The following is a 25,231-nucleotide window of genomic DNA, read 5'->3' on the forward strand; positions in this document are numbered from 1 at the left end:
ATTTCTGTATACAGGTTTTCTTCTGTGGCTTTGCTTATAATTTATACATTTGAATGATAACACCATTGTCTAGAAGGCTGAGGCATATCCTGGAATTATACCACATTCTATACCCTTTCTCATGACCTCATCCTAACTTACCTTAGAAAGATATTGTAAGTTTCATAAACTTTCAATTCAATATGATAGCATTTAATAGCTACTATGTGTGAGGCTGGGACAAACAAATGAATGAAATAAAATCTCTGTTCTGAAGGACTGCAGTCTGGTGGGAGAAATAGATTTGTAAATAAATAATTCCATACAATGTGACAAACACTATCAGAAAGGTATGTCAAGATTTTATGGAAAAAGGAATTGAGTTGATCAAAGTCTCTAAGAATCTTCACATTTGTGACTTTTATCTTAAAGTGTTTTCATGTCATATATAGGAATGCTATAAATTACATGTCTTTGATTCATTTATAAGTTCTAATTTGTAAAAAAAAAAAAGATTTTATGGGAATAGAAAAAGAGACTGACTTAGCTTGTGTAGAAGAGCAGTGAGGGAAAGGCTTCACAGAACAGGCTATGTCTCAAGAATCAACCAGTTTCCCAGGTAGACTTGACGGGAGAGGGGAGCATTCCAGGTAGGTTACATGCACAGGCATGACGGTCTGAAAAAGCAGAGTACTGTAGGACAGGACAGTTCTGAACCACTGCCTCTCTGTCTTGGCTTCAACTTCAACATAAATCAGGGTAGATACTTCTGCTCCTTTCCTTTCCCAGGAAAGAAAAGCACTGCTTACATGTGATGGGAAAAACTATGGTCATTTGGTGATAGTGGTGGTGGTGGTGGTGGCTGACACATTTTGGATTTTCTGCAGAGCCCAGGGTCAGTGGAGAAAACTCGGTCATCTCTTCAGGCCTTTGTATGCTGATGTCCTTATGGAGGAAGTAAAGACCCTATATTCTCCAGCAAAAGATGGAATAGGCAGACCAAGAACTCTGATGCGGAAAACATTTTGATTGTAAAGGACTGGATAACCTATCATCGAGAAGGATTAATCATTTAGAATCATAACTTTTGTCTCTGTGTTAAAGTTATAACCTGACATACATGTCTTGTCTTTTGGACTGTTTCAGGCACATCTGGTTAATTAAAACAGTAACTGATATACCATTATGACCTTGCAAAAGTAGAATGAGTAATAGTTTTGAAAAAGGAAACTACATTTCATTGTGCTCACATGGCTTGGCATTCTGTGGTGGCGATGGAAGACTATGGAAGAGAAAGCATGGCCACACTGTTCATGTAGTCGCTCCAAAAAGGCTTCATTCAAAAGCTTAAAACTGAGCAGTTAGACTCATATTACTGTAAACCAGGCTGAGGTTTGGTTTTGGTGTTCTTCTTAGGTGGGACAACCCTCCCTGCCTTCCCTGCTCCCCCGTACACCTATAAAGGCCCATCTCCTTTTGTCCCAGAACTTCCTTCCTAAGAGAGAGATCTTCACTACACTGATGGACAGCTGGGAGATGAAGGCCCTGCCAGGCAGGTAGCCACTGAAGCCACAAACAGTTGCCACTTTCATACTATTGCAGTAAGACAAAAATGATACTTTCTTTAATGAAATAAGAGACTTTCAAAGTTTAGAATCAAAAGAAAAACCTCTAATTACTTCCCACTGTCTATATCTGCCATAACTGGGGGCAGGGGGATGAGGTGCTGTTACAACCTTAACATTAGACCCGAGTGAGATAGATGCTGAGGCTATGCTGGGGCTCGGGAAAAGAATGCTGTGAATCAAATGGTTAACCTGGCCAAAGGCAGTGACTGGGGAAGGCAAGCACAGATGTTATGGAATTGCTGTTCTTACTGTTGTATCTGCTGTAACAGTAAAAGAAATTCCACTAAATAATAAGCGGAAAAACTGGGAAATAAGCACAGAAGATTCCTGATATAATTTTGCTTATTAGATATATTTCCCTCACTGCTTGGTTTCCTCTTCCGAGAACGTGTGTGTGTGTGTGTGTGTGTGTGTGTGTGTATGGTAACATTCTAACAGAAAATAAACATACAGTGTAAAACGTAGTGATGAACTAGGTGGGCTTCTGAGTCATACTGATCTGGGGTTTGAGTCCTACATCTTTGCTTACTACCTGGGTGTCTGAGCAGATTACCAACCGCTGTAAGTCAGTTCCCTCGTCTATAAAATGAGGATAATGACGATACATAACTCACAAGGCTCTTAATGTGAAGTAAAGGAGGCAGCGTATGTAAAGTGCTTACCACAGTACTGGCACAGTGCTCATACAAACTATAACAATACATAATACAAGGGGTTCACTTCTTTCTCCAGTCTAATAGCCTGCAAGTTCATACATGGGGAGCTATGGCCTGAAAAAGAGGAGGAGGTAAAGCTGGGTGCATGTGGTGCAGAGTAACGTCACTTCCTTCTAATACATAATTCAAGAAAAGGTCAATACCACATCTTTGACCACTTTCCCTTTGTTCTTTCAAAAGAGAATTGGCCGCAGTGGCTCACAATGTAGTTCTCTGACCCACAGTCTACCTGTTCTCTGTGCCCTCAAAAAAACACTGTAAAAAAAAAGGTGCAAGAAACAAGATACACGATAGTACGTTGAACCAGGAGGAACTAACAGTATGAACAATGTTATTTCCTGGCTTACAAAGCAATCCATTACATTGATTTACCTCCCCCCTGTTTAATCTCTAAAATTTGAAAATAAATTTGATATTCAGCTAACAGCTTTATAGGCTGAATGTCTCCATTCATCATCAGAGCAGTTATGGGAAGAGAACTGCAAGCTTGCTGACACCCCTTCACGTCAGGTCACTCAACCCTCTCTGACTGCAAACCAGCCAAGGCCCCGGGTTGCAAATGGTCTGGGACAGAAATGAAGCTGTGAAGACTGGAAAGGAATATAATATTTCCCTCTCAGGTTGAAAGAGATTAAAATAATGCCGTATTGATAAGAATGTGGGAAATTAAGAAAATCGCTGGGGATGTAAATTAGTATAACCATTCTAGAGGGCAATTTGGTAAAATTTATTAAAAATATAAAGAAATGCATAAGGCCACTTCTGGGAATATATTCTAATTCTGAATGTCCACTACCATCTCCACCTCTCTGCTAGCATCTGCACTTAAGACATACTGTCCTCTGAAACAGCCAGCCCCTCAACATGTTCAACTAGCTCCCATCTCCTCTTAGGTGCTTAGAACAAAATATAGTAATTTCCCCCCTTCCCTCCTATTCAATCTTTTTTTTTTTTTTAAATAAACCCTTCTTTTGGCCCTACTTTCCTGCCTGATAATACTCTTCTTTGTAACAAAACTCCCCCAAAGAACAGTCTGTCTCCACTGCCTTCATTTCTTCTCCTGATTCTCTTTTACACCCACTCCACTCAGAATGCTCTTTTCATGGTTCCCAAGGACCTCCTTGTCCCTAAATGTAATGGTTGACTCTTGGTTCTCATTTTACTTGATTCGTTGGCAGCTTCTGACATAGCTGTCCACCCCGTCCTCCGTGTCTTCCAAGACACACACTCTGCTGATTTTCTCTTACTTCAGTGTTTGCTCAGTCTGTCCTTTGCTGGTTCCTCCTCTTTCCCTTTCCTAACACTGGCGTACCCCAGAGCACAAACCGAGATCTTCTATATTTAAATTCACACCCCATCCCAGTGATCTTATCTAGTTTTGCAGCTTTAAATACCACCTAAGAGTCAACGACTACCATATCTGTTTCTCACCAAACCTCAGATTTGTATATCCTACTCTGCCACATTCAACACCCCCTCTTGAATCGGCATCTTAAGCTCACCACAACCAAAACGGAACTTTTGATCCCCTTCACACTCATCTCAGTCTTTTCCATCTCAGCTAATGGTAACTTCATCCTTACCGTTTTTATGACCAAATCCCTTGATTACATCATGCCCCTCATATCATACACCCAATCCACCAAGAAATTTGATTCGCTTTACCTTCAAATTATATCCAGAATCCAACCACTTCTCATCACTCCCACTGCTATCACCTTGGTGGTATCAAGTATCAAATCATGCCAGCCCTCTCTCAAAATATTCTAAAGCCCTTTTCTTTCACTTGGAGCGGAAGTCAAAGTCCTGAGAGTGGTCTACGGATATGACATTCCATGACACTGCCTTCATTACTACTCTCTTTTGTTCACTCTGCTTCAGCTACTGATGTCAGATACACTCCTGCCTCAGGACCCTAAAGCTTGGTGTTCCTTCCGCCTGGAGTACTCTTCCCCAAGACAGCTGCATAATTAACACCTTCATTTACTGCAAGTCTTTGCCCAAATGTCGTCTTCTCAACGAGGCCTACTTTGATCACTGTACTTAATACTGCTACATGTTTCCCAATCCCTGAACTTGCCCCCTGTCCTGATTTGCTTTGCTGTTTTTTTCCCCATAGTATTCATCACCTTCTAACATACAAAATAATTTCTTTCTCAGTTTTGAACACTGATATACCCAGAATCTGGAACAGCTCCTATTGTTCTCAGTATATATTTGTTGAATGAATGATGCTCACAGAGCTGAACGTACAAAGTTGTTTACTGACAAACAGTGTATGATGGTGAAAAATTACATGTTCATAAAAATTACGTTTATCAAAGGGTGAATAATTAAATAAACTATGGTATGACCATAAAATGGAATACTTAGCAACTATTTAGAAGATATGATAGAAAAAAATTATCAAAAACCAAAGGAAAAAAGAGTCATGGCAGATTTATATATATTAGCATAGAGTAACGGCCATGATATAAATAAAAAATAGCAAATTACAGACTAGCAAATGTATTATAACACTACTTTTGGAATAATGTGTGTATGTACACATAAAAACTTGGAAAGAGAACATACCAAACTATTACTGATGCTTATCTCTGAGTGATGCGATAATCAGGATTTTTACTTTCTACTTTCTGTAACAATTCTGAAATCCTTCAGTTTACTAATAGAACATGTTAATATTTTATATTTATAAGATTTTGTAAAAGCTACTGCCTGCTTGAAATGCCCTCCTCAAACTCCTGGGCCCTACTCTCATTTCCTCCTCTGGGCCCTCAGTTTGAGTTAGAAATTTCTGGACCCCTAGAGCACTCTGCATGCCTCTTAAGCACAAAAGTGAGCACATCGTAATTCTTCACTTACTGGTCTGAATCCACTGCTGAACTCAATTAAGGGAAGAATCAGTAAGATTCTTTTTTGCTTATTTCTCTTCCTGTCCCTTGTAATTCTCACACTATCAGACACAGAGTAAACACTCAACAAACATTAACTGCATGGATGAAATAATCTCCTGAACTCTAAGCACTTGTTCAGAGATCACCCTCACTTATTTAACAGCTTATGTAGCATTTTTTGCTCATGTGCAGAAGGGCAATTCCACTGCGTGTGGATTCACTGTGGAATGTATTCCTCAAGGCCTGGGATCCTCGAGGTGTTGATCATTCTGTTGTCTTCACAAGATTTTTGTGTGCTCTTACTTAACTACTGTGTTGTTCTATGTCCCTGACCAAGTTTCTGATAGAATCTAAGGTTATATGCATGGTTCCTAACTAATCTGTTTCCAGAACTGCTATTTCCTGGTAACATTTTATTAAGTCTGTAGTTATTTCAAGACCAATACATTCTTCAGCTATCTTTTTGTAATCATTTGAGCATAAATATAAATCATAATCCTTCATTCTTACAATGCTTCTAATAGTACATGTGAGTAATTTTCAAGGTCTTTTATTAAAAAAAAAAATCTTTAAACAGGTGACCCCTCTTACAAATAAATCTAATGCAACTATATGCAGCTGGGTGGCTCTGGTCAAAGTGCCAGTGGTCAAAATAACAGTGGCTTGTATATCACTTTGCAAATTCAGTTTAAGCATATTATAAAGCCATACCTTAAATGCACCTGGAGCATACACTGCTCAAAAGCACCCTGATGTAAATTCTTATGTTTAATAAATAATTATAACTGTTCTATCCATTTTTAACGCTTAGATTTTTCACACATTAAGCTTTCTTAAATCAGGTACCTAAGGAAGGAATAAAAGCAGTTCTATTTTTGCCAGCCTTATAAAAACAATCACTATTTCTCCGTTTCTCCCTTCTGTGTATTCTTCAACCAACAGATGTCACTAAAGATACCATTACCCAGAGGCAAAGGGAAGAAAAGATTAGACAAATGGAAATTGAGCATAAAAAACATCCAGTTCTTAAAACAGAGAAGTAGGTTTCCAAAGTAATAACATTTATTACACTGCATGCAACATTTTAACCAAAAATTTAAGAAAGAAATTTCTTTTATTAAGTTGCTCAGGCTGAACAGATCATAGCACTAAATTTTGAAATACGTGTTCTTGAAGCAATTTAAAACTCATTAGAAATAATAGGCTTGGGCTAGTAGAAAATGTGGTAAAATCTAATCCTCATCCAAATGTTACCTGGGCTGTGCAAACAGGAAATTGTTTTGTGCTACTGTGGCTAACCTCACTGCTGACCCTGAGCTGTAATGGCGAGAGCAGCTGAGAGCTGAAGCAAAATTAAAAACTTACATCAAAGTATATCATGACAGAATGTAGATAAATAAAACAGCATATCAGAAGTATTATTTTCCTGCCAGTCTCATTGAGCAGCAAGGTGGAGGTATTCTACAAAATACATAACAAATCAGGTGCATTTGGAAATTTCCGAGTCCTTCCGCCTCTGCACCGCCCCAATCATTGACCACACAAATACTGCCCATGAGAGGTGAGCAGAGAAGTAACCCAGTGAGAATGGGAACAGAAGGGATCAAAGAATGTTCTGGCCTCTTTCCTCCATGGGCTTCCCCTTCCTTCACCTTGGCTTACCAAAGAAATAAACAATGCCCGCTCTTCTGTCATTCTTTCCCTCACTGCCTAGACTCCTGGATGGGAACCACACGATCTCCCTTCAGTGAGCATATTAGAACCTCCAGAGGTAAAAGCATGGGTAATAAAACATCGCAGAAGGTAAAGACAGACAAAATCAAGCTTGGCTGATCAGGGCTGGCATGGGAATCATGAAGGCTGAAAAAGACTTTTCTGCTATACTATGTAACATGCATGTGTCAGAGTGGTGACAAAGTTAAAGGACATTTTGCCCCTGAGTTCCCTTTGACTTTGACTTCCCTTAAGTTTTAGGACAGAAACCACCATACTTTAAAGAACAGTGCTTCATCAAAAATACCAAAGGCACAATTTTCATGTGGCAACTCCCAAGTGGCAGAAAGGAATATGGAAAGGCTGTTATGTGAAGTTATACAGACTTGGAATGAAATTCCAATCTGACTACTTGCCAGCTATGCAACATCTGGCGAATCTCTTAACCTCCATGAGCTTCAATTTCTTCATAACAGTAATTGTAGTAACTAACTGGTCTAAGGGCTTTCCATGCATTGTGTAACTGAATCCTCATAACCACCTTACACAGTGTATTATTTTCTCTGTTTAACAAGAAGCTGAAGCAAGAGAGGCTGAGCAACTCAACCAAGGCCAAATGACTAGTGAGTGGCAGATGATAATACCTTAAGGATTCAACGGCTAATGAATGATAAATGGTCTAGTATAGGAGCAGGCACATAGTAGCTGATTAAAAGAATGGAAGCTACCATCATTATTAGTCCAAACCGAGGAGCAGAGCCTTACCCTAATCTCCTGGTCCTTCTTCAGTGTTAAGAAAACTTCTTACTGGCTTTTCTTCTCAAGAACACTTCGAAGGTTTTCTATTGTCTGCTCCACCTTCTCTTCTTCCTTTTCTCCCTCTCTCTCTGTCTCCTCCTCCAATGTAATACTCACACAGTTACCTTTCTCAGCTTTTGCTGCAATGATTTTGTCTATGTCAAACAACTGGACAGAAGACTGAATAGCTTTTGAAGCCCATAGATTTGACATCACATTTGACATCATAGATTTGACATCACTGAATAGCTTTTGAAGCCCATAGATTTGGTGCCACTTGCTGGACATACATTCTGTCCTACACTAGAGATCCAGTGACACCGGAAGAGCAGGGAGTTGCTGCTCTCATCAGCCCTACTGCAACAGTAAGTAAGCCTCAAAGGAAACATTACACTTAATGAGAGAAACTGGATCCAGAAAAGGGGGAAGGAAAGATACAATTGTGGACGGTAATAGGAATCATTTGTATAGTTAAAGCTCTATTTATTATTAAGAAATTCTTATACATGCATTGTTTCAGAATGGGAAATATGATTTCTTTTTAAAAAGCGAGGAGACACTTCGCACTTGTCACAGGCAGAAGGAAGCAGGACAGTATGGTCCAAGCAGGAGGCATCCCTGAACAAAAAAGTGATTGGTTTTTTGTTTTGGTCAGTGAACTCCTATCCAAAGAAGGCTGGTTCTGTGAGTGTAAGCGAATGGCTTTGGCTCACTGAGTACCTAATCCATATCACACCCTGTGCCAAGTCTTTTACTTCAAGTAGCTCAGTTAACCACCTCTGATCCTAACTAGACAGGTAGGTTGGTAGGTATTCATTATTTTTAATTTCATCTAGGAGAAAACTAGACACAAAGAGGCTTGGCTGAATGTCATGGAGTTGATGAGGGCTCATATTAGGAATGGTACTAGAGCCTTAAATCTCCAAAAACAATGCTTTTTCTAAAATACCATGCTTTGGGAAAAAGAGCCAGTCATCTATTTTTGCATGATAAAATTCTGGAAGGATTAGATATACCCTGGAAGTGCAGCTAACTGTATTGAGAGTATTTAAAAAGGGGTCCATTTTTACCTTCAGGAGGCAAACCATTTCTACTTTATATGATTCTAATGTGTCCATCTCCAACCAACAGTTGTGGCAATATAGTTGCTGGTACAGATGAAAATAAGAGAATGCAGGTCTACTGCCTTCAAGAGGTGCTTTCTGCAGTTTCCATACACTTAAAATCTCTAACTCTAAAAATTAAATGTACAATTAAAACTAAGCATTTTTTAACAGAGGCCTATACTGCATACAGAACAGAGTTCCAGAATGTTTTGAGTTGAAGTAAAAACAATTTAAAACAACTGTTTTTCTGCTTTTGAAAGAAATAGGCTTTTACTTTTAAAAAAGTTTTATGTTTTCAATGATTGTTCCTACATGTACACTTAAAGAAGCTTCACAAAATTTCATAAAATCTGTTTCTAGGTACTCAAAAAGAAGTATAAGAATCACAGGCAATTTTTGAGGCCAAACATAGAGTTGGCTATTGATTTGGGAAAGTAAGGACAGATAGGCAAAAAAGGAGACAAAGAATAAGACACAGAAACCTCTCTCAAGGAGAAGAACACTGCAGAGTCTAGCTTACAGTTAGTGTTCAGTGAGTGTGTGGCAAACCATCAGAGGATTCTTACCCACTGTATCATACCCTCATTCCCTGGCTGTATAAAGGTTTCAGAAACTGAGAATTTCATTGATGAAGCTGTCAGAATTGGCAAGTATTAGGGTTTATGGTAGTTCCAAGGCTCAATTCTAACTATTAACCATTTTTTTTTAAACTCAAATTGAATAGGATAATCTTTACTGTAGAACCCTGATTCTGGGGGTGCAGTATCCCAAAATTCCCTATAAAAATACTTACTGCTCTTTAACAGGGTATCTTTCCAAAACCCAGTGCTGGTGACATACTGAGTTAAACATTCTTTGACCCAAGATAGCAAACTCCCTGATGTAACTTTTAGCAATTCTGAATGTGCTATAACTTTTCAATATTCTATCTAGTGTATTCCTTTTGCCTACTGATGCTGCAATTCTATCCAGAAGAAATTCATCAAGTTGGTCAGGCATGATCTGTAGTCAGAGGCATGCTGCTTACTTCTGATGCCAATATGATAGCTACCTGGCTTCATGCACTCCTATCATCCACTTCACAAATTCATACAGATATGAAGGTTCAAAAGAACAAAATAACTAACATCTTTCTTTCCTCCAAAGAGATAAAACTTATATTGCAGAGACAAATATGGAAAAGGATACTCACCGTAAGTGCAAATCATTTTACTAGCTTCTCTGAAGAGAAGAATTCCATTAGGAGATGATACATCAAAATTCAAACGCTGGGATCTAAGAAATACAGCAAAAATTCAGACTATATGTGCAGATAAAGAAACCAAATAAAGATTCAAAATACCTAGAACTTTCATTTATTAGAAGTAGCAGCAGTACAATTATCCTTTTTAAAGTGCCATTCCATTTACGAGTGTTGATAAAATGTGTGTGCTAATTTTCTCACTATAAACTGGGACAATTAAGTTATTTTCTTTTATTTGCTGATTCAAAGAATTCAGTTTTTTATCCATCAAAACAACATCGTGACATCTTACATAACAGACCTCTTACCCCCCTTCTCCTTTCATGCAAAGTGGTTGATAAATAATAAAAAACCCCAAGTATGTATGTGTAACTTTATATAGATACTCGGGTAGAGATTTACATCTGAGATCTCCTATAGTGCCCAACACACAGCGTTAAAACAAATTCTAAAGTAACAGGTAGGAAATCTAGGTAACTTTCGTACTGCTCATATGCATGATGAATCATTTGATACTTCAAGCATATTTCAAACACCTTGAGTTACATACAGATTATAAGTTACCATTGCACATGGATCACATAAAGAGAAATAAGTTCTAAATGAGAACAATTCTGCTTCTCTAGTTCCTGACATGTGGGTAAGAGTAGGAAAACGGTAAAGAACTGACATGCTATCCTGACATACCATTTGCTTTTTTTAACATCACTTTGCCTTTAGCTGGCGCTGATATGCCTTGTCACTCTGCTTTCAAGAAATAACAGTATATTTTTACATGGATTAGCAAAAATATAAAACAGGTCACAGCAAAGAAATATCAAAAACCAAAGATATTTGCTAAAAAGTCCTTTCGCCGGGAATAGGATAAATTGTTGCTTCTCTATATGCTTTTTCAAAATGCTTTAGAATTAAGAGCAATTACAACTTATCAGAAATATTATTGTAAATGTCTGATTGTTGACATACAATTTCTGATTAAAGAAATATATATATACATAATTCACATTAGGTTCTAGAGAAATAAAGACAAGATAACATTTTCTGATATTACAAATTTTTACTAGGTAGTTCTTAGGACACTTGTGCTAGATATGAATTATCCATCTATGGCAAATATAAAATACTTTACAATATACAATGTAATGTTTTTCCTTTAGTATTAAATATCAGTAATAAATAATATCAATTATTTGGCTGAAATAATTATAGTTTAATAAAATCTAAATTTCTAATATAAAATATATAGCCACAGTTCCTTTAGAATTTAAGGCACCTATGAGAATAGTTAAAAAAAAAACTAACAGTTTTCAAGAGAATAATACTCACATTTATTTATTTGCCAGGTCTTTTTCTACCTCTTGCTTTAAAAATTTTAAACTTTTGCTGCGAAAAACTCAGCACCAGAGATTAAATTAGAGCTGCAATCCATACTCCTTTCCTGCCTGGACATATCCCTTCCAACACGCAGTTTACAAAGAGGAACTGATGAAACGGGATGGCTAAGTGACAAGTAATTTGGTGCGAAGCCATATTCATAATGACATATTTTAAAGAGGCAAAACCAATTAGCTTATTGCAATTTTTCTCTTTTAGCTACACCTTTGTTAATATTTATATACAGAGAATTTGAATCTCCGCTTGCCTATGTAAATTATAAGGTCAACAAGGTAATTTCTGAGAAGTGTTGTAGTTGGTATTTAAATAAAAATTGTTGACTGCATAAATCATGCACATACATGCATCTTGGTACAGAGGAAAAAGGATAACTCAGAAGCCAAAGTAGGGACAATCCCCAGGGCTTCTGAGACAAACTGTGTGTCCATGAATTGCTCTGGGACTCAGTCCCCTTATCTATAAAAATAAAGCATCTCATCTCAGAGACCTCTAAACTTCTTCCCTCCTTAAAAATTCTACAGAATTGCAGCTAAGCAATGAAACAGTTAAAATATCTGCCCTTCCTCCATTTTGTGCCTTTGAATATTTTAAATAATGGTAGCTGTAGTCTTCCAAATTTTTTTCCACTTCCCATAGTCCCCATATATACCTAAGTATATTATATTCTTTCTCCCCAAAGGTCTCAACCTTGTATCTCTAGTTCTGTTACCTTCACTGATCATCTTAAGTTTTGGTTCCTGGGTTCTTGCTAAGCCTTAAATACACACACACCAGGCAGGAAAGTCTGGCCTTTGGGAGTGATGCCAAATAGGAGATTACTTTTTTCCACTCCCCTATCACACCTCTTACCTGTTTTGCATCAGTTCTGCCATAAGCTTTAAGATGGGAGTTGTACATTCTGGCTCTCCATACCACTGCTCAATGGCCCTCTGAAGAATGGGAAGATATGTTGGGTACCTTTTATAAAGGCTGTTAAAGAATTTAAGGGTCAAAAGAAATATTGTTCCTGAAAATTAGTGCCACTTCGAAAGAAAAAAAAAAAAAAGGAATCCATATTTGTTCTATGTTTAGCACACAATGGTAATTTTAAAAAATTGCTCTCCCTCACCTGTACAGCGGTACTTTTCTTGGGGACTGCAAAAGACTTGGTCTTAATTGTAAACATATCTCATACATATATATTGCTTTATTCTTGGCATATTCTATAAATAAAAGGCATACTTTTAAAGTATCATGTAAGTAACATATTTAAAGCATTACACTTAAAAATTGAAGAAAAGAAAAAATTTTAGTTAACAAGGATGAAAACGTTTGAATTGCTATTTATCAGTTTCTCGGGCATCAAACTACTTAAAAATGTTGCATATTATGTAACTTTTAAAATACATGAAAGTAGAGGGAAATAGTAATAAACCCAATGTATTTATCTCCCAGCTTAGAAATTATCTACATTCTTTTTTTTCTTTTTTAAAGTTGTTGACTTAACTTTGCTTAGTCCCATTATGGCTCCAAGGAACACTGGGAATGCTAGCTTGAAAAAAGCTTTGGATAACTTTTAATCTACTCAAGGTCAGTTTTGCTAAAAGGTAGTCCCATGTATACTCAAGGAGAAATTCTCAAACATCCCCATCAACACCAAGGAGTGTATGCCTCTGTTAAGTCAATGGCTGAGACCATCAAAGCCTGGAAAATTCTGACTCAGCTCCACTGGCCCTTTAACCCATAACTGGTCTCCTCCTTGCTAAATGGCCACAAAAGTGTAAAATCAAGGCCTAAAACTGCAGCAGAAAAAGAAGTTCTTCCTATGCTACTAGCTTCACTTCCTTTTTCTTCTCCTAATCCCTAAATGTCTCTCTTTCTGATGTCTTCCAACACGGCTGTCTTTTTGTTTCAGACGTCACTTACTGGTGTTCCTTTCCTGTGTGGTATGGGAAGTGATCTCCATGGTGAGAAGCATCATAATCTTCCTTCCTGCTCTTAGAACACATTTCAAGCTCCTTATCACGGCAAAAAAGGTCCTTTAATACCTGGTCCCTGCCTACCTCCAGTCTCAGCTCTTAGTACTCCTGCCTTATCTATGGTTCAGCCATTCTTAATTTTCTGCAGATCCACTGATACCAACTCTCTCTCGTCTCTATTCCTCTATATGCGGCTTTATCTGCCTAACACACTCCTAACTATATTTCAACACTTTGCTCAAGTTTTACTTCCCCTGGAATGGTGAAACTTTCTCTTTTTTCTGTCAAAAGGCATCAATCTCTTCCTCATCTAAGTTCAATGAGCACTTTGATCACATTTCTCTTATAACTGTATTAGGGTTGCTGGTTTGTATTAACTGTCTGCCTCATTAGATAGTGAATTTCTAAAGGACAAAGCCCTGGGCTTCCCCACCATGTCCCTGTTAATTCCTATTTCTCCCTCATATTTCATTATATATGTTAATTATTCCAAGAAGCCTTCCTGACACCACCCCCACAACTAAGTGTGTCACCTGTGCATGGCCCTGGTACCCTGTGCTAGTGCCATCATAGCATCTTCTCTCTCCTACAATAGTATATGCTGTTTGAGGGCAGGCCCTAGGCACTCATTGCATGCATGAGCCTGGCACAAAGTAGATTTCAACAAATATTTGTTGCTGTAAATCTGCCAACCCCAAAACGAGCTATAGCATATTCGATTACAACTACCTAATTCTTTCAAGCTGCGCACTTCACTTTGAAGCTTCAGGAAATAATTCACGTAACATTCAGTGAAAAGAAACTCTCTATTATCTAGGAGTGGCATGCCCCCTAAAAGTGCAGAAAGCAACATTTTTGCCCCCCTAGATGTATCACGTATAGTATTGAAACAATTTACCTAATAAGTACTTATCGAAGGCCTATTCTGTAACTGTCTACTGTTTTTAGACTCTCTGGAGACATCAACGAACCAAAAATTAAAAAATCCCTGCTCATGGAATTTATATTTCAGTAAGACAGAAAAATAAATAAAAGAGATACACAGTATGCTAGAAAGAACTACAAAGGTAACAAGGCAGAGAGGGGAGATGAGAAGTGAGTGTATATGTGTGAGTGAGGGTTCAGCTGGATAAAAATGAAAAATATAAAATCAATTAACCTGATTATTAACTTTATTTTGGCTCTTGTCAGATAACTTGTTTTATTTTTTCTATGGAACAGAAAATCTGTCATTTTGGATAGAAGGTAGATACTATACGCTACGTGCTGTCCTAGGAGCTGGACATTCAGAGGTAAGATATGGCTTTTATTCCTGGGGAATTCATGCTTGAGTCTGGGTGGTGTACACATAGTAGTGATGTACCCAAGTTCTGAAGCAGTGCCAGAAGAGCTCAGGTGAGAAAGTATTCCAATGAGAGAGCTGAGCACAAACTCAGTGATCACCAGTATGAAAGTATCAGGAAACTGAAAAGACTCAAATCTCAGAATCTAAGAATATCGTAATCACACACAAACCCGTTTGCAAGACATTCTAAAGGCACTGGGACCATTACATTTTTCAGAGCATATTGCATATGGGGATACGAGGGGATGCTCCCTTCTCTGTGTGGAATGAGAGTGGTGCCAACTTTAATATGCTTCTGACAGAGGTGACTGCCACAGAGAAAATGAGTGATTATTGGAAAGCAGAGTAGAAGTCTACCAAGCAGGGAGGTTAAAAGGGCTTCAGAGTGAGAGTGCCAGACTCAAGATTACAGGGTGAGGATCAGAACCCACTCTGAGTTTTAATTTTCCAGTGGCCTTGTGTGGACTACGTATATATGGATAAAAGGAAGACAGTGGGGGCCTTTGGTAGAGAGGGTACAGATCTAATTACTTTCACATAGATCTCCTCAATGAATTCCTAAGGTCTACAACAGATAAATGAAAACTCAAAAACATTAATGATAGGACATTGCCTTATAAGATGCCAAATAAGAAAAACTGAAAAGTACGAGGTTTGCTTCTTGACAACACCCACCCATCCATCCATCTGTCCATCCATCCAGTAGTTATTAGTACTTACCATGTGCTACACCCCAAGAAAACAAAAATGAGTAAAAACATAATTCTTTCCCTTTGGGATTTCATAGTAGAGAAATAATTCTAATGTACTAGAGGGCAACAAAAGAGTTTTGTTAAAACTGTTGAGTGTGAGAACGTGGTACCAGAAAGAAATAGCCTGCAAGCTCAGAGCTTATTTTAAAGATATGCCTTGAATGTGAAACGTCTGTATCTTTGTTCATAGAGGCAAATGCTGCTGGGGAGCCTTTATTCTCTCTGTCTGGCAAATGCCTATACATCTTTCAACACCAAGCTCAACTTTCACTTCCCGGGAAGTCTTTTTGCCCCAAACGCCAATCTCTTCCTCTTATATATTCATTTGGTCCTCTGCATGCCTCTTTGTTACAGCTCATGGATTGTTTATTGGTTATTTGTTATAGCCACTAGGTTATGAGCTTCTAAGGAGCAATCCATTTTATTCATTCTTGTAAAAAGGAATTGTTTTATTCATTCCTCATGCCTGGTACAATGCACTCAAAAAGTGCCTGTTGAACAACAATTTTTCAGGTTTGCTTTTTTTTTTTTTCTATTTCAGTTCTTCCAATATACTGCTGATTATCCTCTTCTTGAAACACAACTCTGATTCTGTTAGTCAATCAAGACCATTACTTGTTCTATAAAAAATCTATGGAATAAGGGTCTAAATTCCTTAGCCCAATATTCAAGGGTCCCAGACAACCCGTATGTCCAACCACAGAATAAGTGGTATCTATAACAAAACATATCCACTATTCTTCCTAAACGTGTGCTTAGACCAAGTGAAACTCCTTACTTCACAGTCCCAACAGTCCAATCCTACTTATTTGGTAAGATCCAGGGAAATATCTTCACCTCTACAGAGCCTTTCCTGATGCCCCAGCTAAACACGATCACTCTATCTGTATCTTTGTCACGGCATGAATCACCTTCTATACTTCATTACATTGACTTGTGTAGGTACCTAACTGACTCTATTAACCTATAGGCTCATTTTGGGGTAGGATTTGAGTCTAAGCAATCTATATCCCTCATGAAACCCAGCACAGTCCTTAGTCAAATTTGCAGAGTAAGTGGGCAAATGGGATTCCTTCGTCTCATTCCATATTCGGGAAAGGAACAAACAACAGCGGTGGAGCGTGTTTACTTCGTGCCAGACACCGTACTAGGCCCTTTGTACATGTCAGCTTACTCACTTCTTACAACCTACCTGTGAGATAGGTACTATTACCCCTGTTTTATGAAGGAGAAAACTGTGATTCTGAGACATTAAGCAAGAAGTTTACCCCAAACCCTAAAGGTTGTTAACTGGTAAAACCAGGACTGAAATCTAAGAGTGTCCTGTTCCAAAGTTTGTGCTTTTCTACATACCTCGTGGTCTTAACCTGTCTTTGTACAATGTGTTTATGCATATGAGTCAACAGCACTGACTGATGACTGAAAAACTGTGGACTCAAAGATCGGGTTTATGACCATTAAAAGAATGAGTGTGAGGAAACAGCATCGTATACATTCTTTTTTTTTTTTTTTTTCCTATTTCCCTGATTTTTGGTACTTCAGTCTAAGTATGATCTGGGAAAAGTTTAAAGAAGGTGACTCAATGCACTGCAAAGTAAGGTGCTTTTATATTGTTGCATTCTAACTATAGGGGCATATCAATGATTCTTCTTCAATTTTCCAGTAGTGGAACAATTTATCAACATGGTTGCTGTGCAGTTTCAGGCAATTTAGGTTTGGAAGGACAGAGTGATAAGCAATGTAGTTCATGTAGCAGTTAATGCAGTCAGTGTTTATAGAAATGTTTCTGAATTAAATAGCTAACCGCTAAAACAGCATTTTATCAAATAATCGCCATAAATAAAATGCATTTTGACTTTAAGATGACATGTGCTCTTAAAGGACGTTTCTTCTGCATGCTAAGGACTGTATAGCAAATTAAAGAACACACATTTATGTGGATAAAAGGCAAATACTTTCCCCAGCAGTAATGTGAGAATCATCACTGACGGTTTGACATATCAATATTTCAGGAAGAATAAATGACTTTCATATCCATGTTTTTTTTATCATATACTTATTCATTTTTACATTACTAGAATACTTTGGAGAGAATCTGTACTTTATCACCTGAAACTGCTTAAAGTATTTCAAAATATTTTAATAAAGCTTTTTGAATTATCAAATAATGTAACTTTTAACCAAATTTTACTATTATTATAAATATTTGCTCTTCATCCTTTGCCCAAAGGAAAACTATAAATCTTGTCTCAACTGAATGAACACCATTTATCATATTCATTTTGTTGTCAATACAATTATGAAAAGCCTTTGGCCTTTTCCCAAGGAAGCTGATTTGCTACTGAAACTCAATTATTATAAGCAAGGCCAGTAGCAAGCCACGCTGTTCAGCAGTATAACGCAGCTTCCTGCATAACTGGCACTTCGCCCTCCACCTCTGACCCTAATAACATCAACATCTTTGGTCAAAAGGAGGAGACAATGGTTTGTAGTCCAAAACAGGAAAGGAAGTCCCAAGGTTTACCATTTGCTATTTTCTGCCATCTGCTGGACAAAAGTTTCATTTCAGATAGGTGCCAAAAAGGAGCTACGTGAGGAAATGGAAAACAGACTTCATTAGAAACTTAAATTACAGTATGTTCTATATGTATTTTAGTCAGTATCAATTATGACAGATATTTATAATCGTTGATGCTGAGGGGAAAGTTCTGATCCTGACTTTTGGTTAAGACTGCTCATGAGGCAAACATGAAGCGTTAATTGCTGGGCATCCTAGAGTTGCAGCTTGGTTTCAAGAGCAACATCAATTAAAGTACCAAAACAAGGCTTCCATACTCTGTCAAATAATGTTTTTACCTTGTGAGCTCCTATTTACGTTTAGAGGAACAAAATGGTCATATGTAATGCCAGTTAATTCTTCACAGTTAAAAGAAGTATATGACTTCACATGTTAAAATCTACAATCTTTTTGTGTAATTTGTATCCTGATACAGAGATATATATGATTCCTCAATGACATGGAAATTTCTTCTCTAACCTTTCTATGGGCACATAAATCTGATAAAGCAGGTTTTAACAGTAACTAAAAACATAAGTCACTATTCAAATTAATGTTAAACAATTTATTTAATGCGTAGTGTTCTCCCTAAAACATGCCCAGATCTTGTTCGTTATGTTTTGGCCATAACTCTGCCATTAATAGTTGAAGACTGCCTTTATGAAGTTTTTTTTTTGCAATTTAATTTATGAGGGAATTTTGATAAGAAGGGTTCGAAAAGAGCAACTAAGAAATAATGTAACTTAAAAAATAAAATAGCTTTAAGGTTATAGAGTTTTTCGTATTTGCTTTCATGGTTTCAGGTACAAAGGGGTGAAAACATTGTTACACTTATATGACTTGTATAAATTATCACTTTCAGTTAGGATCAAAGAGGATTCACACAATACTGTTAAAACAACATTAATAGTAACCATTTATAGCTACGGATTATGTTCCAGACACTATGAAAAGTGTATTACTTATTTCAGTGGTTACAATAAGCCATGATACTCGATGTCTCCTTGCTTTGATGAGGAAACTCAAAAAAGTGAAAAGACTTGCCAAAGTTTATACAGCAAATGGAGAGCTAGGAGTTTAAACCCATGCTCTTTTTACTCTTACATGAAGAGGCATTTCTGTGGGGGATGTTTGTTTCTTTGTTGTCTTATTTTGTTGTCTGTACTAAGCCTTGGCAAAGGTAAATTCAAGTTTTACATCAAATGAAACATCCTAACCATTTATTTCCCCCTTTTCATGCCCATGGATATTTTTATGATGAAAAACTACAGCATGATGAGCTAAGCCTCAAACAGATAAAGTGACCTTAGCCCTGCTAATTGAGATAGAGCAGAAATCCAAATCTCCTAGAAAATGCCAAATGGTAGGATTCATTGATCCCGAATTAAAGACGTTGGCACAATTATCCCTGCAACCCAAATATAAACAATCATTTCAGGATGTGATTTTTAAGTTGTCAATATTTAATGGCCCCCAAAAAAGTGACCTCTCTGGGCTGGGTTTCCAAATGCTGTGCTCAGTTATCTGTGCTGCTGCCACTGTGCTGTAATTTTTAGCTGATTACACATTAGTTCATTTAGCTTTGTTTCCTCTTCCCTACTGTGCCATACTATTAAACGAAAGCCAGGGGCCTGGCATCCCTCTGTGCACAGAGCTGGTATTGTCACAGTGTAATAAGGATACATCCAGTCAAACAGCATGGTGTAGCTGGTCTTTGTGTTCAGTGCAAAGGCAATCCCTCGAAGATCTCTTGCCAGCCCGATCAACATACGCTGTCAGTGGGAAAGAGACACTGTAATTGATTTTCACGTTAGCACAGAGCAGATGGAGTAATAATCAGGCAATAATGACCACATATCTGATTTTGATTCATTAGCTAAAATGTCTCGCTCAGACCGTTCTATAGAAAATCATAGACTTTTTAAGCAAACAGACCATCAAATCTGCTGACCAACTCTACTTTGCTTCTTAAAAATTGAGCTAAGTTATAATTCCAATAGCTTAGGAACATTTAGATTCTTAACATATTTTATTTCTGAATAATGCCAAGTTAGGAAAAGAAAAGATGAGGATTGATAATTCTACAAGACAGAAATGTACAGGGTCTAGACATTATTTAATAACACCAAATCTTAGCCACATTAGCGTGCAAGAAATCAGTCCCATTATGCAATTTGAAGCTTAACCTGAAAGCACACTGGCATTTAAAGGTCCCTAAGGAATATCCTTAGTAACTTAGGACAAAATAAAACTGGTCAGGTCACCTATTTGTACCATGACACACTCAGAATGCACTCACATTCCCAAGCAAGGACAAGTTGTAAGGAAAAAGTCGTTCTATATTCAGTATCAGAAGACTTGAATTTAAACCCAGCTTTACTTCTTAACTGTAAGACTTATTAAGGCAAGACAATTTATGTCTCAGTTTTCTCATCTTTAAAAGGGGCTAACACTGCCTCTCTCACAGATGCACTGTCAGGAAAAAATAGAATAAATTTATGTAAAAATGCCTAACAAGAGCTTGATACATATGTCTAAGTGTTCCATAAATATTTAGTTTTAGAGAAAAACAAAACAAAACAAACTTGTAAATAAAAGAGATCTGACTTGCATTCTGGATTCTTAATTAAGCTGTCCTTAGGATGATACTTGAGAAGAAAAAAAGAAAACCTACGAACAGATGCTACACTGTCACAACAAAGAGTACAAATAAACATAATTGCAAAACAAGGGGGTGGGATAATTGAGACAGGCAACTGTGATTTCTGAAGATACTGTTTCAGTGGAAATATTCTGCCAGAAAATGGTCTCTAAACTTTTCTTTTTATCAGATTTCCTTTTTCCTCACACTCTTGGTAATAAATGAAAATCTCTTTAGGAAGGCATTTAAATTATCATTAAGGACTTGGAAGTGAATCCTGACCCTCATCTTAATGGCGAACAAACATTTCAAAGCAGGAAACAGTTTATCTGTCAGAGTAGCTGTAATTTTTCATCTCCCCCTCCCCACCCCTGCAAAACCCTAAACCTAAAATGTGACTCAACATAACTAGAGGTTGTTTATAAGAATATGCCCTTTCTATACTGCCTAACAGCTTATAGAATGATGGTAATTTGGATTTCTGAATTTGTAAACCCTGAATTTCTGCTTTTGCTTCTTTAAATAACTTACTCTTTTCCACTTCATAATCTCACCAGTCCTTGTTTCTCTCTGATCGGCCAGTCTCCCTTTAGTTCTCATGTGACTGCTATTTTTTCAAAATCATTTTGCCTTTTAAGTAAACTGTTCTCACCACCTGGAACCTATTCCCCTCCTCAGCTTTCCAGGTTTCTTATAGCTTCCAGAACAAAATATATCTTCTAAGAAGTTTTTTTCTTAAAAATAATTCTATTTTAATTCACTTTGCAGCCTTTCTGTTAAAGTGCTTTTTTGTTCTATTTTTATTATGTACACTTATAGGTTACAGGCTACTCTTCAAATAATCTTAAGTTTTCACATATACATAAGGTACTCACCATTCAACTCTAAATTAGTCAACAGGAACCATGAGTTGTGTCTAGTAGAAAAGTCTCAAAATATTTTAGACTACCCCTATTACACAAAAAGGTAAATATTTATTTTACCAAAAATTTTTCCTTTCAAAGAAGCCAAGTTAATAGAAGGGCTCTAACGGACTCAAATCTATGAAATTACATCAGTGTTTAATTTTAGAAAATGTTACTACAAAGCAGAGGAAGCATATGACAATATCATAACTCAATATGCTTTCAACAGATTCAAATAAGCAGCAAAGTGCAGTGTTAATGTAAGAAACAGATTCCTTATGCTCAAATAACTTTTCATCTCAAAGCAGCAAGAAAACTGGAATAATCTACAGAGATACTCAAACAACCCTAAAGGAGTACTTTCTTGGTAGCCAAAACATAACCAGTTCTGGGATGAGACAAGGAAAACTATTAACTAGGTGCTCAACCAGGATACCAAACAATTTCACAGAGTGAGATTTTATATTAAATTTCTGATTGAAATTTAATGGAGGTGGAGCCATAATTTACCATCTCATTTAAAACAGTACAAAGAGGCTTATTTTGAAAGTTGCAGTTGGTCAACACTTGACTAATGTGAAAAGTGAGAGGCTCCTGTGTTTTTAAAGAGGCTGTTTGGGGGGAGTGGGCCAGGACTGGGGTATCAAATCCTACAGATTCCTGTTTTGGATAGTTCCAGGAGAAGCTGCTTGGTGCTTCAGTCTTCTGCATGGTGAACGGTTGTCTGTGTGCCAAGCGTGAGACGGATGGGCTGGGAAACAGCTGAAATGCGGCTCCTTCCACCCTGACCCCCAAAACAGGGTTTCTAATGGAAAGTCTGACAGACCCTTTACTGTAGTGGCACTACTGGGGGCAGCTATAATATTATCCTCATAACTCTCCTATATAATAACAACAAAGAAAAAGAAGGTGAAGGGTCATTGTGCTTTGTCTTTAGAATTAAGATGGCTGTCTTCATCCTTACAGCATACTCTTAATTCTGGAGACACATCTTAATAACCTCTAAATAGTTCCAACAAAAGAGCCGTGTCAGAGGAATGAGCAGGCCCCAAGGTGTTTCAACTGGAGTGTTTTCATCTGCCTTTATTGCTCTATCCCTCTCCAGAATTAAGGCAATAACCTGTGATAAATTATTCAGGAACTGCTACAGGGATCAAAGCAAAATCATTCTGTTAAAGTGCTGTTTGCAACATTTGGCACTTAGTGCGAAAACTTTTAATGTGCGCATGCTGAAAATCTAGGATTTTAAATAATTTAACATTGTGGAGTTTTTACGAAGGGACTAAAGATAGCAGGTTCCTATTTAACTGCTCCTCTTCCTCAGAGAAGTCTTCATTCATTTTCTTTAAAACCAATGACATCACGGCCAAATCAAAAATGATGCACGTGGAGTTAGAGGACTGGACCATATTTTACTATAAATACAATCATAGGCGGAAAAACATACACTGTGAACTAATGCTTCAGAGCCAGGGTTTGTCGCGGCAATTTCTTTCTTTTCCCCTTTACTTTGAAAAGAAAAACCCAAGACAAAAATTCAATGTTCTCTTCAGTTTTATTAGGACTAAGTAAGAAAACAAAGCTATAAATTTAAGAGTTTTGCAACATTTCCTCCCCTCAAAACCATATTTCAATTTGGCAACGTAGGTCCTTAATGTTTATGTTCATCCTGAAATCCGCATTTGAAAAATATCTATAAATAGGGAGTTAGAAAATCCTGGTAAGGATTGCAAATTAAATGAATTTGGCAGTCCTGTGGCATTTTCATAGAGATATTTTAACAGCATCACCTCCCGTGGATTGGAATACTAAATACTTTATTGAAGAACAAAACAGAACTGTTTTTATCTCTAGTACTTGCAAAATGAAGTACCTGAAAGCACTTTTTGCATGTATTATTTATTCATCATGATAGAAAAATAGCCTTAACCTAATAAATTACATTTAAAAGCATTTAGTGCAAAAGTTTTGTTTATGATAAAGCAACAGATTTAGTTCTTTATCGGTAGCTTAAAGCACCAAGTTTTCTTTATACAAATTAGACAGATGGTGCTTACAGTAGAATTTACTAAAGGTCTGTCACAACAAATGCAGCCAAGCTGCATATTTAATCACTGCAGAATCTTGTCTACCTGCAGCTGCCAACTGCTAATCCAATTTCCCTGATAAATGTGGCAAGAGACACGATCAGCAATAAAGAGCATCTAACTCCATTTTCCTGCAGGGCGTCTTTTGATGAACATTTAGGACGGAAGCACGGAGTGCACTGTGTGGCCTTGGTTCGTGGCAGCTGCATGCATTCTGAGGCACAGTTCTCAGGTTACTCACTTAATTCTGCCACTATCATTACGTTGCTATTGATCTCAGTAGCTGTTGCCTACACAGCATTACTCTAGATGAAGCTGAATCAGGCAGTTATCATGCATCAAACTTGCTCAAAAGCCTGGAGATTTCCCCTTAATTACTTGTGATTTTATTTGCAAATACCGTTAAAGTGTAATCAAGCAGTCACTTTCCAGGGTCGTTAAGAACTTGCTGGTTTAGGGATATATCACTGGAACTCCATTAAATATGACTCTAGGAAGATGGTTTCTATCAAACTAGATGGGATTACATCAAAACGGGCTTGGAGTATAATGAAATCTTCAAATGAGACAAATGTAATTTTTATAAAGATGGTGTTTTTCAACCTCATTGCTTCTTTTTGATACAAAGAGCAGCAATAGCCACCTTAAAGTTACAAAGATTTTGTTGGGTCATTAAAAATATTTGGAAGACAACTCAAATATAGCTAACCTGAGTAGAAACTCTAGTGAAGACTTTCAGCAAGACTATAAACACACAGAAAGTCTTTATGATCTCTTTTTGGTTTTAAAATTCTATGACTACTGTATGTCGACAAACATTCATTTCAAAATCTATTTCAAATGAAAAGGTATAGTATTTGGTTAATTACTTCTTGGCAGAAGGATTACACTAAATAATCACCAAAGGCCATCATTCTTCTATTTGACTTCTGACTGTTAATTTTTTTTTTTTTTTTTTTTTTGTAGAGAGAAGAGGAGCCATACAAAATGATGGTCAGTATTTTTAAGATATTTCAAATAACAATAAAACAAGACTCAAGTCCCAACAACAGTGCCTACATTCTCTGGATATATTTATTAGTCTTTTAAGAATAATAGTCAGTGTCAATCTATTTAATATAGTCCTGATACATTAGAATTTCAGAAGATGCTATTCCTATTTAGCAGATCTTGTGTTCCCATCCCCCATATTAAAATATGGGGCTGTTCTGTCACAAACAGCTTGCTACACTTAAGGATTTTACTAATAAAACATAATGTTGTCTTAGATATTATGACTGTTGCCACAGCTGAACTGACTTGTCAAATCAATCCTAATATGGCTCCCACAGGCACATAAAAACCTTATTTAGCTATCAGTTATCCTAATCACTTTGTTCAGTTTAAGAACGCAATACTTCAAGACCGGCTCCTATTTATACACATATGCCTAGCCATTTAATAAAGTCTTGATTTATATAAATTCTTGTTTAAAAAAATATTTAGAGATGTAGTATTTTAGCATGTGTATG

General features: G+C 37.1%; 1 protein-coding gene across 10 annotated transcripts in view; it reads right to left on the reverse strand.

Annotated features, from left to right (window-relative positions):
* The window catches only part of RANBP17 (RAN binding protein 17), a 276,475-nt gene that overhangs the window by 43,098 nt on the left and 208,146 nt on the right, over positions 1 to 25,231 (reverse strand). For 9 of the 10 annotated variants that reach the window (XR_012501577.1, XR_012501580.1, XR_012501579.1 and 6 more), the window contains 3 exons: positions 19,771 to 19,859; positions 12,325 to 12,432; positions 10,030 to 10,112 (listed from right to left, as the gene is read on the reverse strand). Coding sequence is in view for 5 of the 10 variants with exons in the window: in XM_074350303.1 (XP_074206404.1) it covers positions 10,030 to 10,112; positions 12,325 to 12,432; positions 19,771 to 19,859 (280 nt within the window). In the remaining 5 variants the exon portion in view is untranslated. Of the gene's footprint in view, positions 1 to 511; positions 657 to 10,029; positions 10,113 to 12,324; positions 12,433 to 19,770; positions 19,860 to 25,231 lie in introns of those variants that run through there. The other variant, XM_074350305.1, reaches the window with a different exon arrangement.

The sequence above is a fragment of the Camelus bactrianus genome, chromosome 22 (assembly GCF_048773025.1).
Source record: "Camelus bactrianus isolate YW-2024 breed Bactrian camel chromosome 22, ASM4877302v1, whole genome shotgun sequence".
Classification (NCBI taxonomy): Eukaryota; Metazoa; Chordata; class Mammalia; order Artiodactyla; family Camelidae; genus Camelus; species Camelus bactrianus.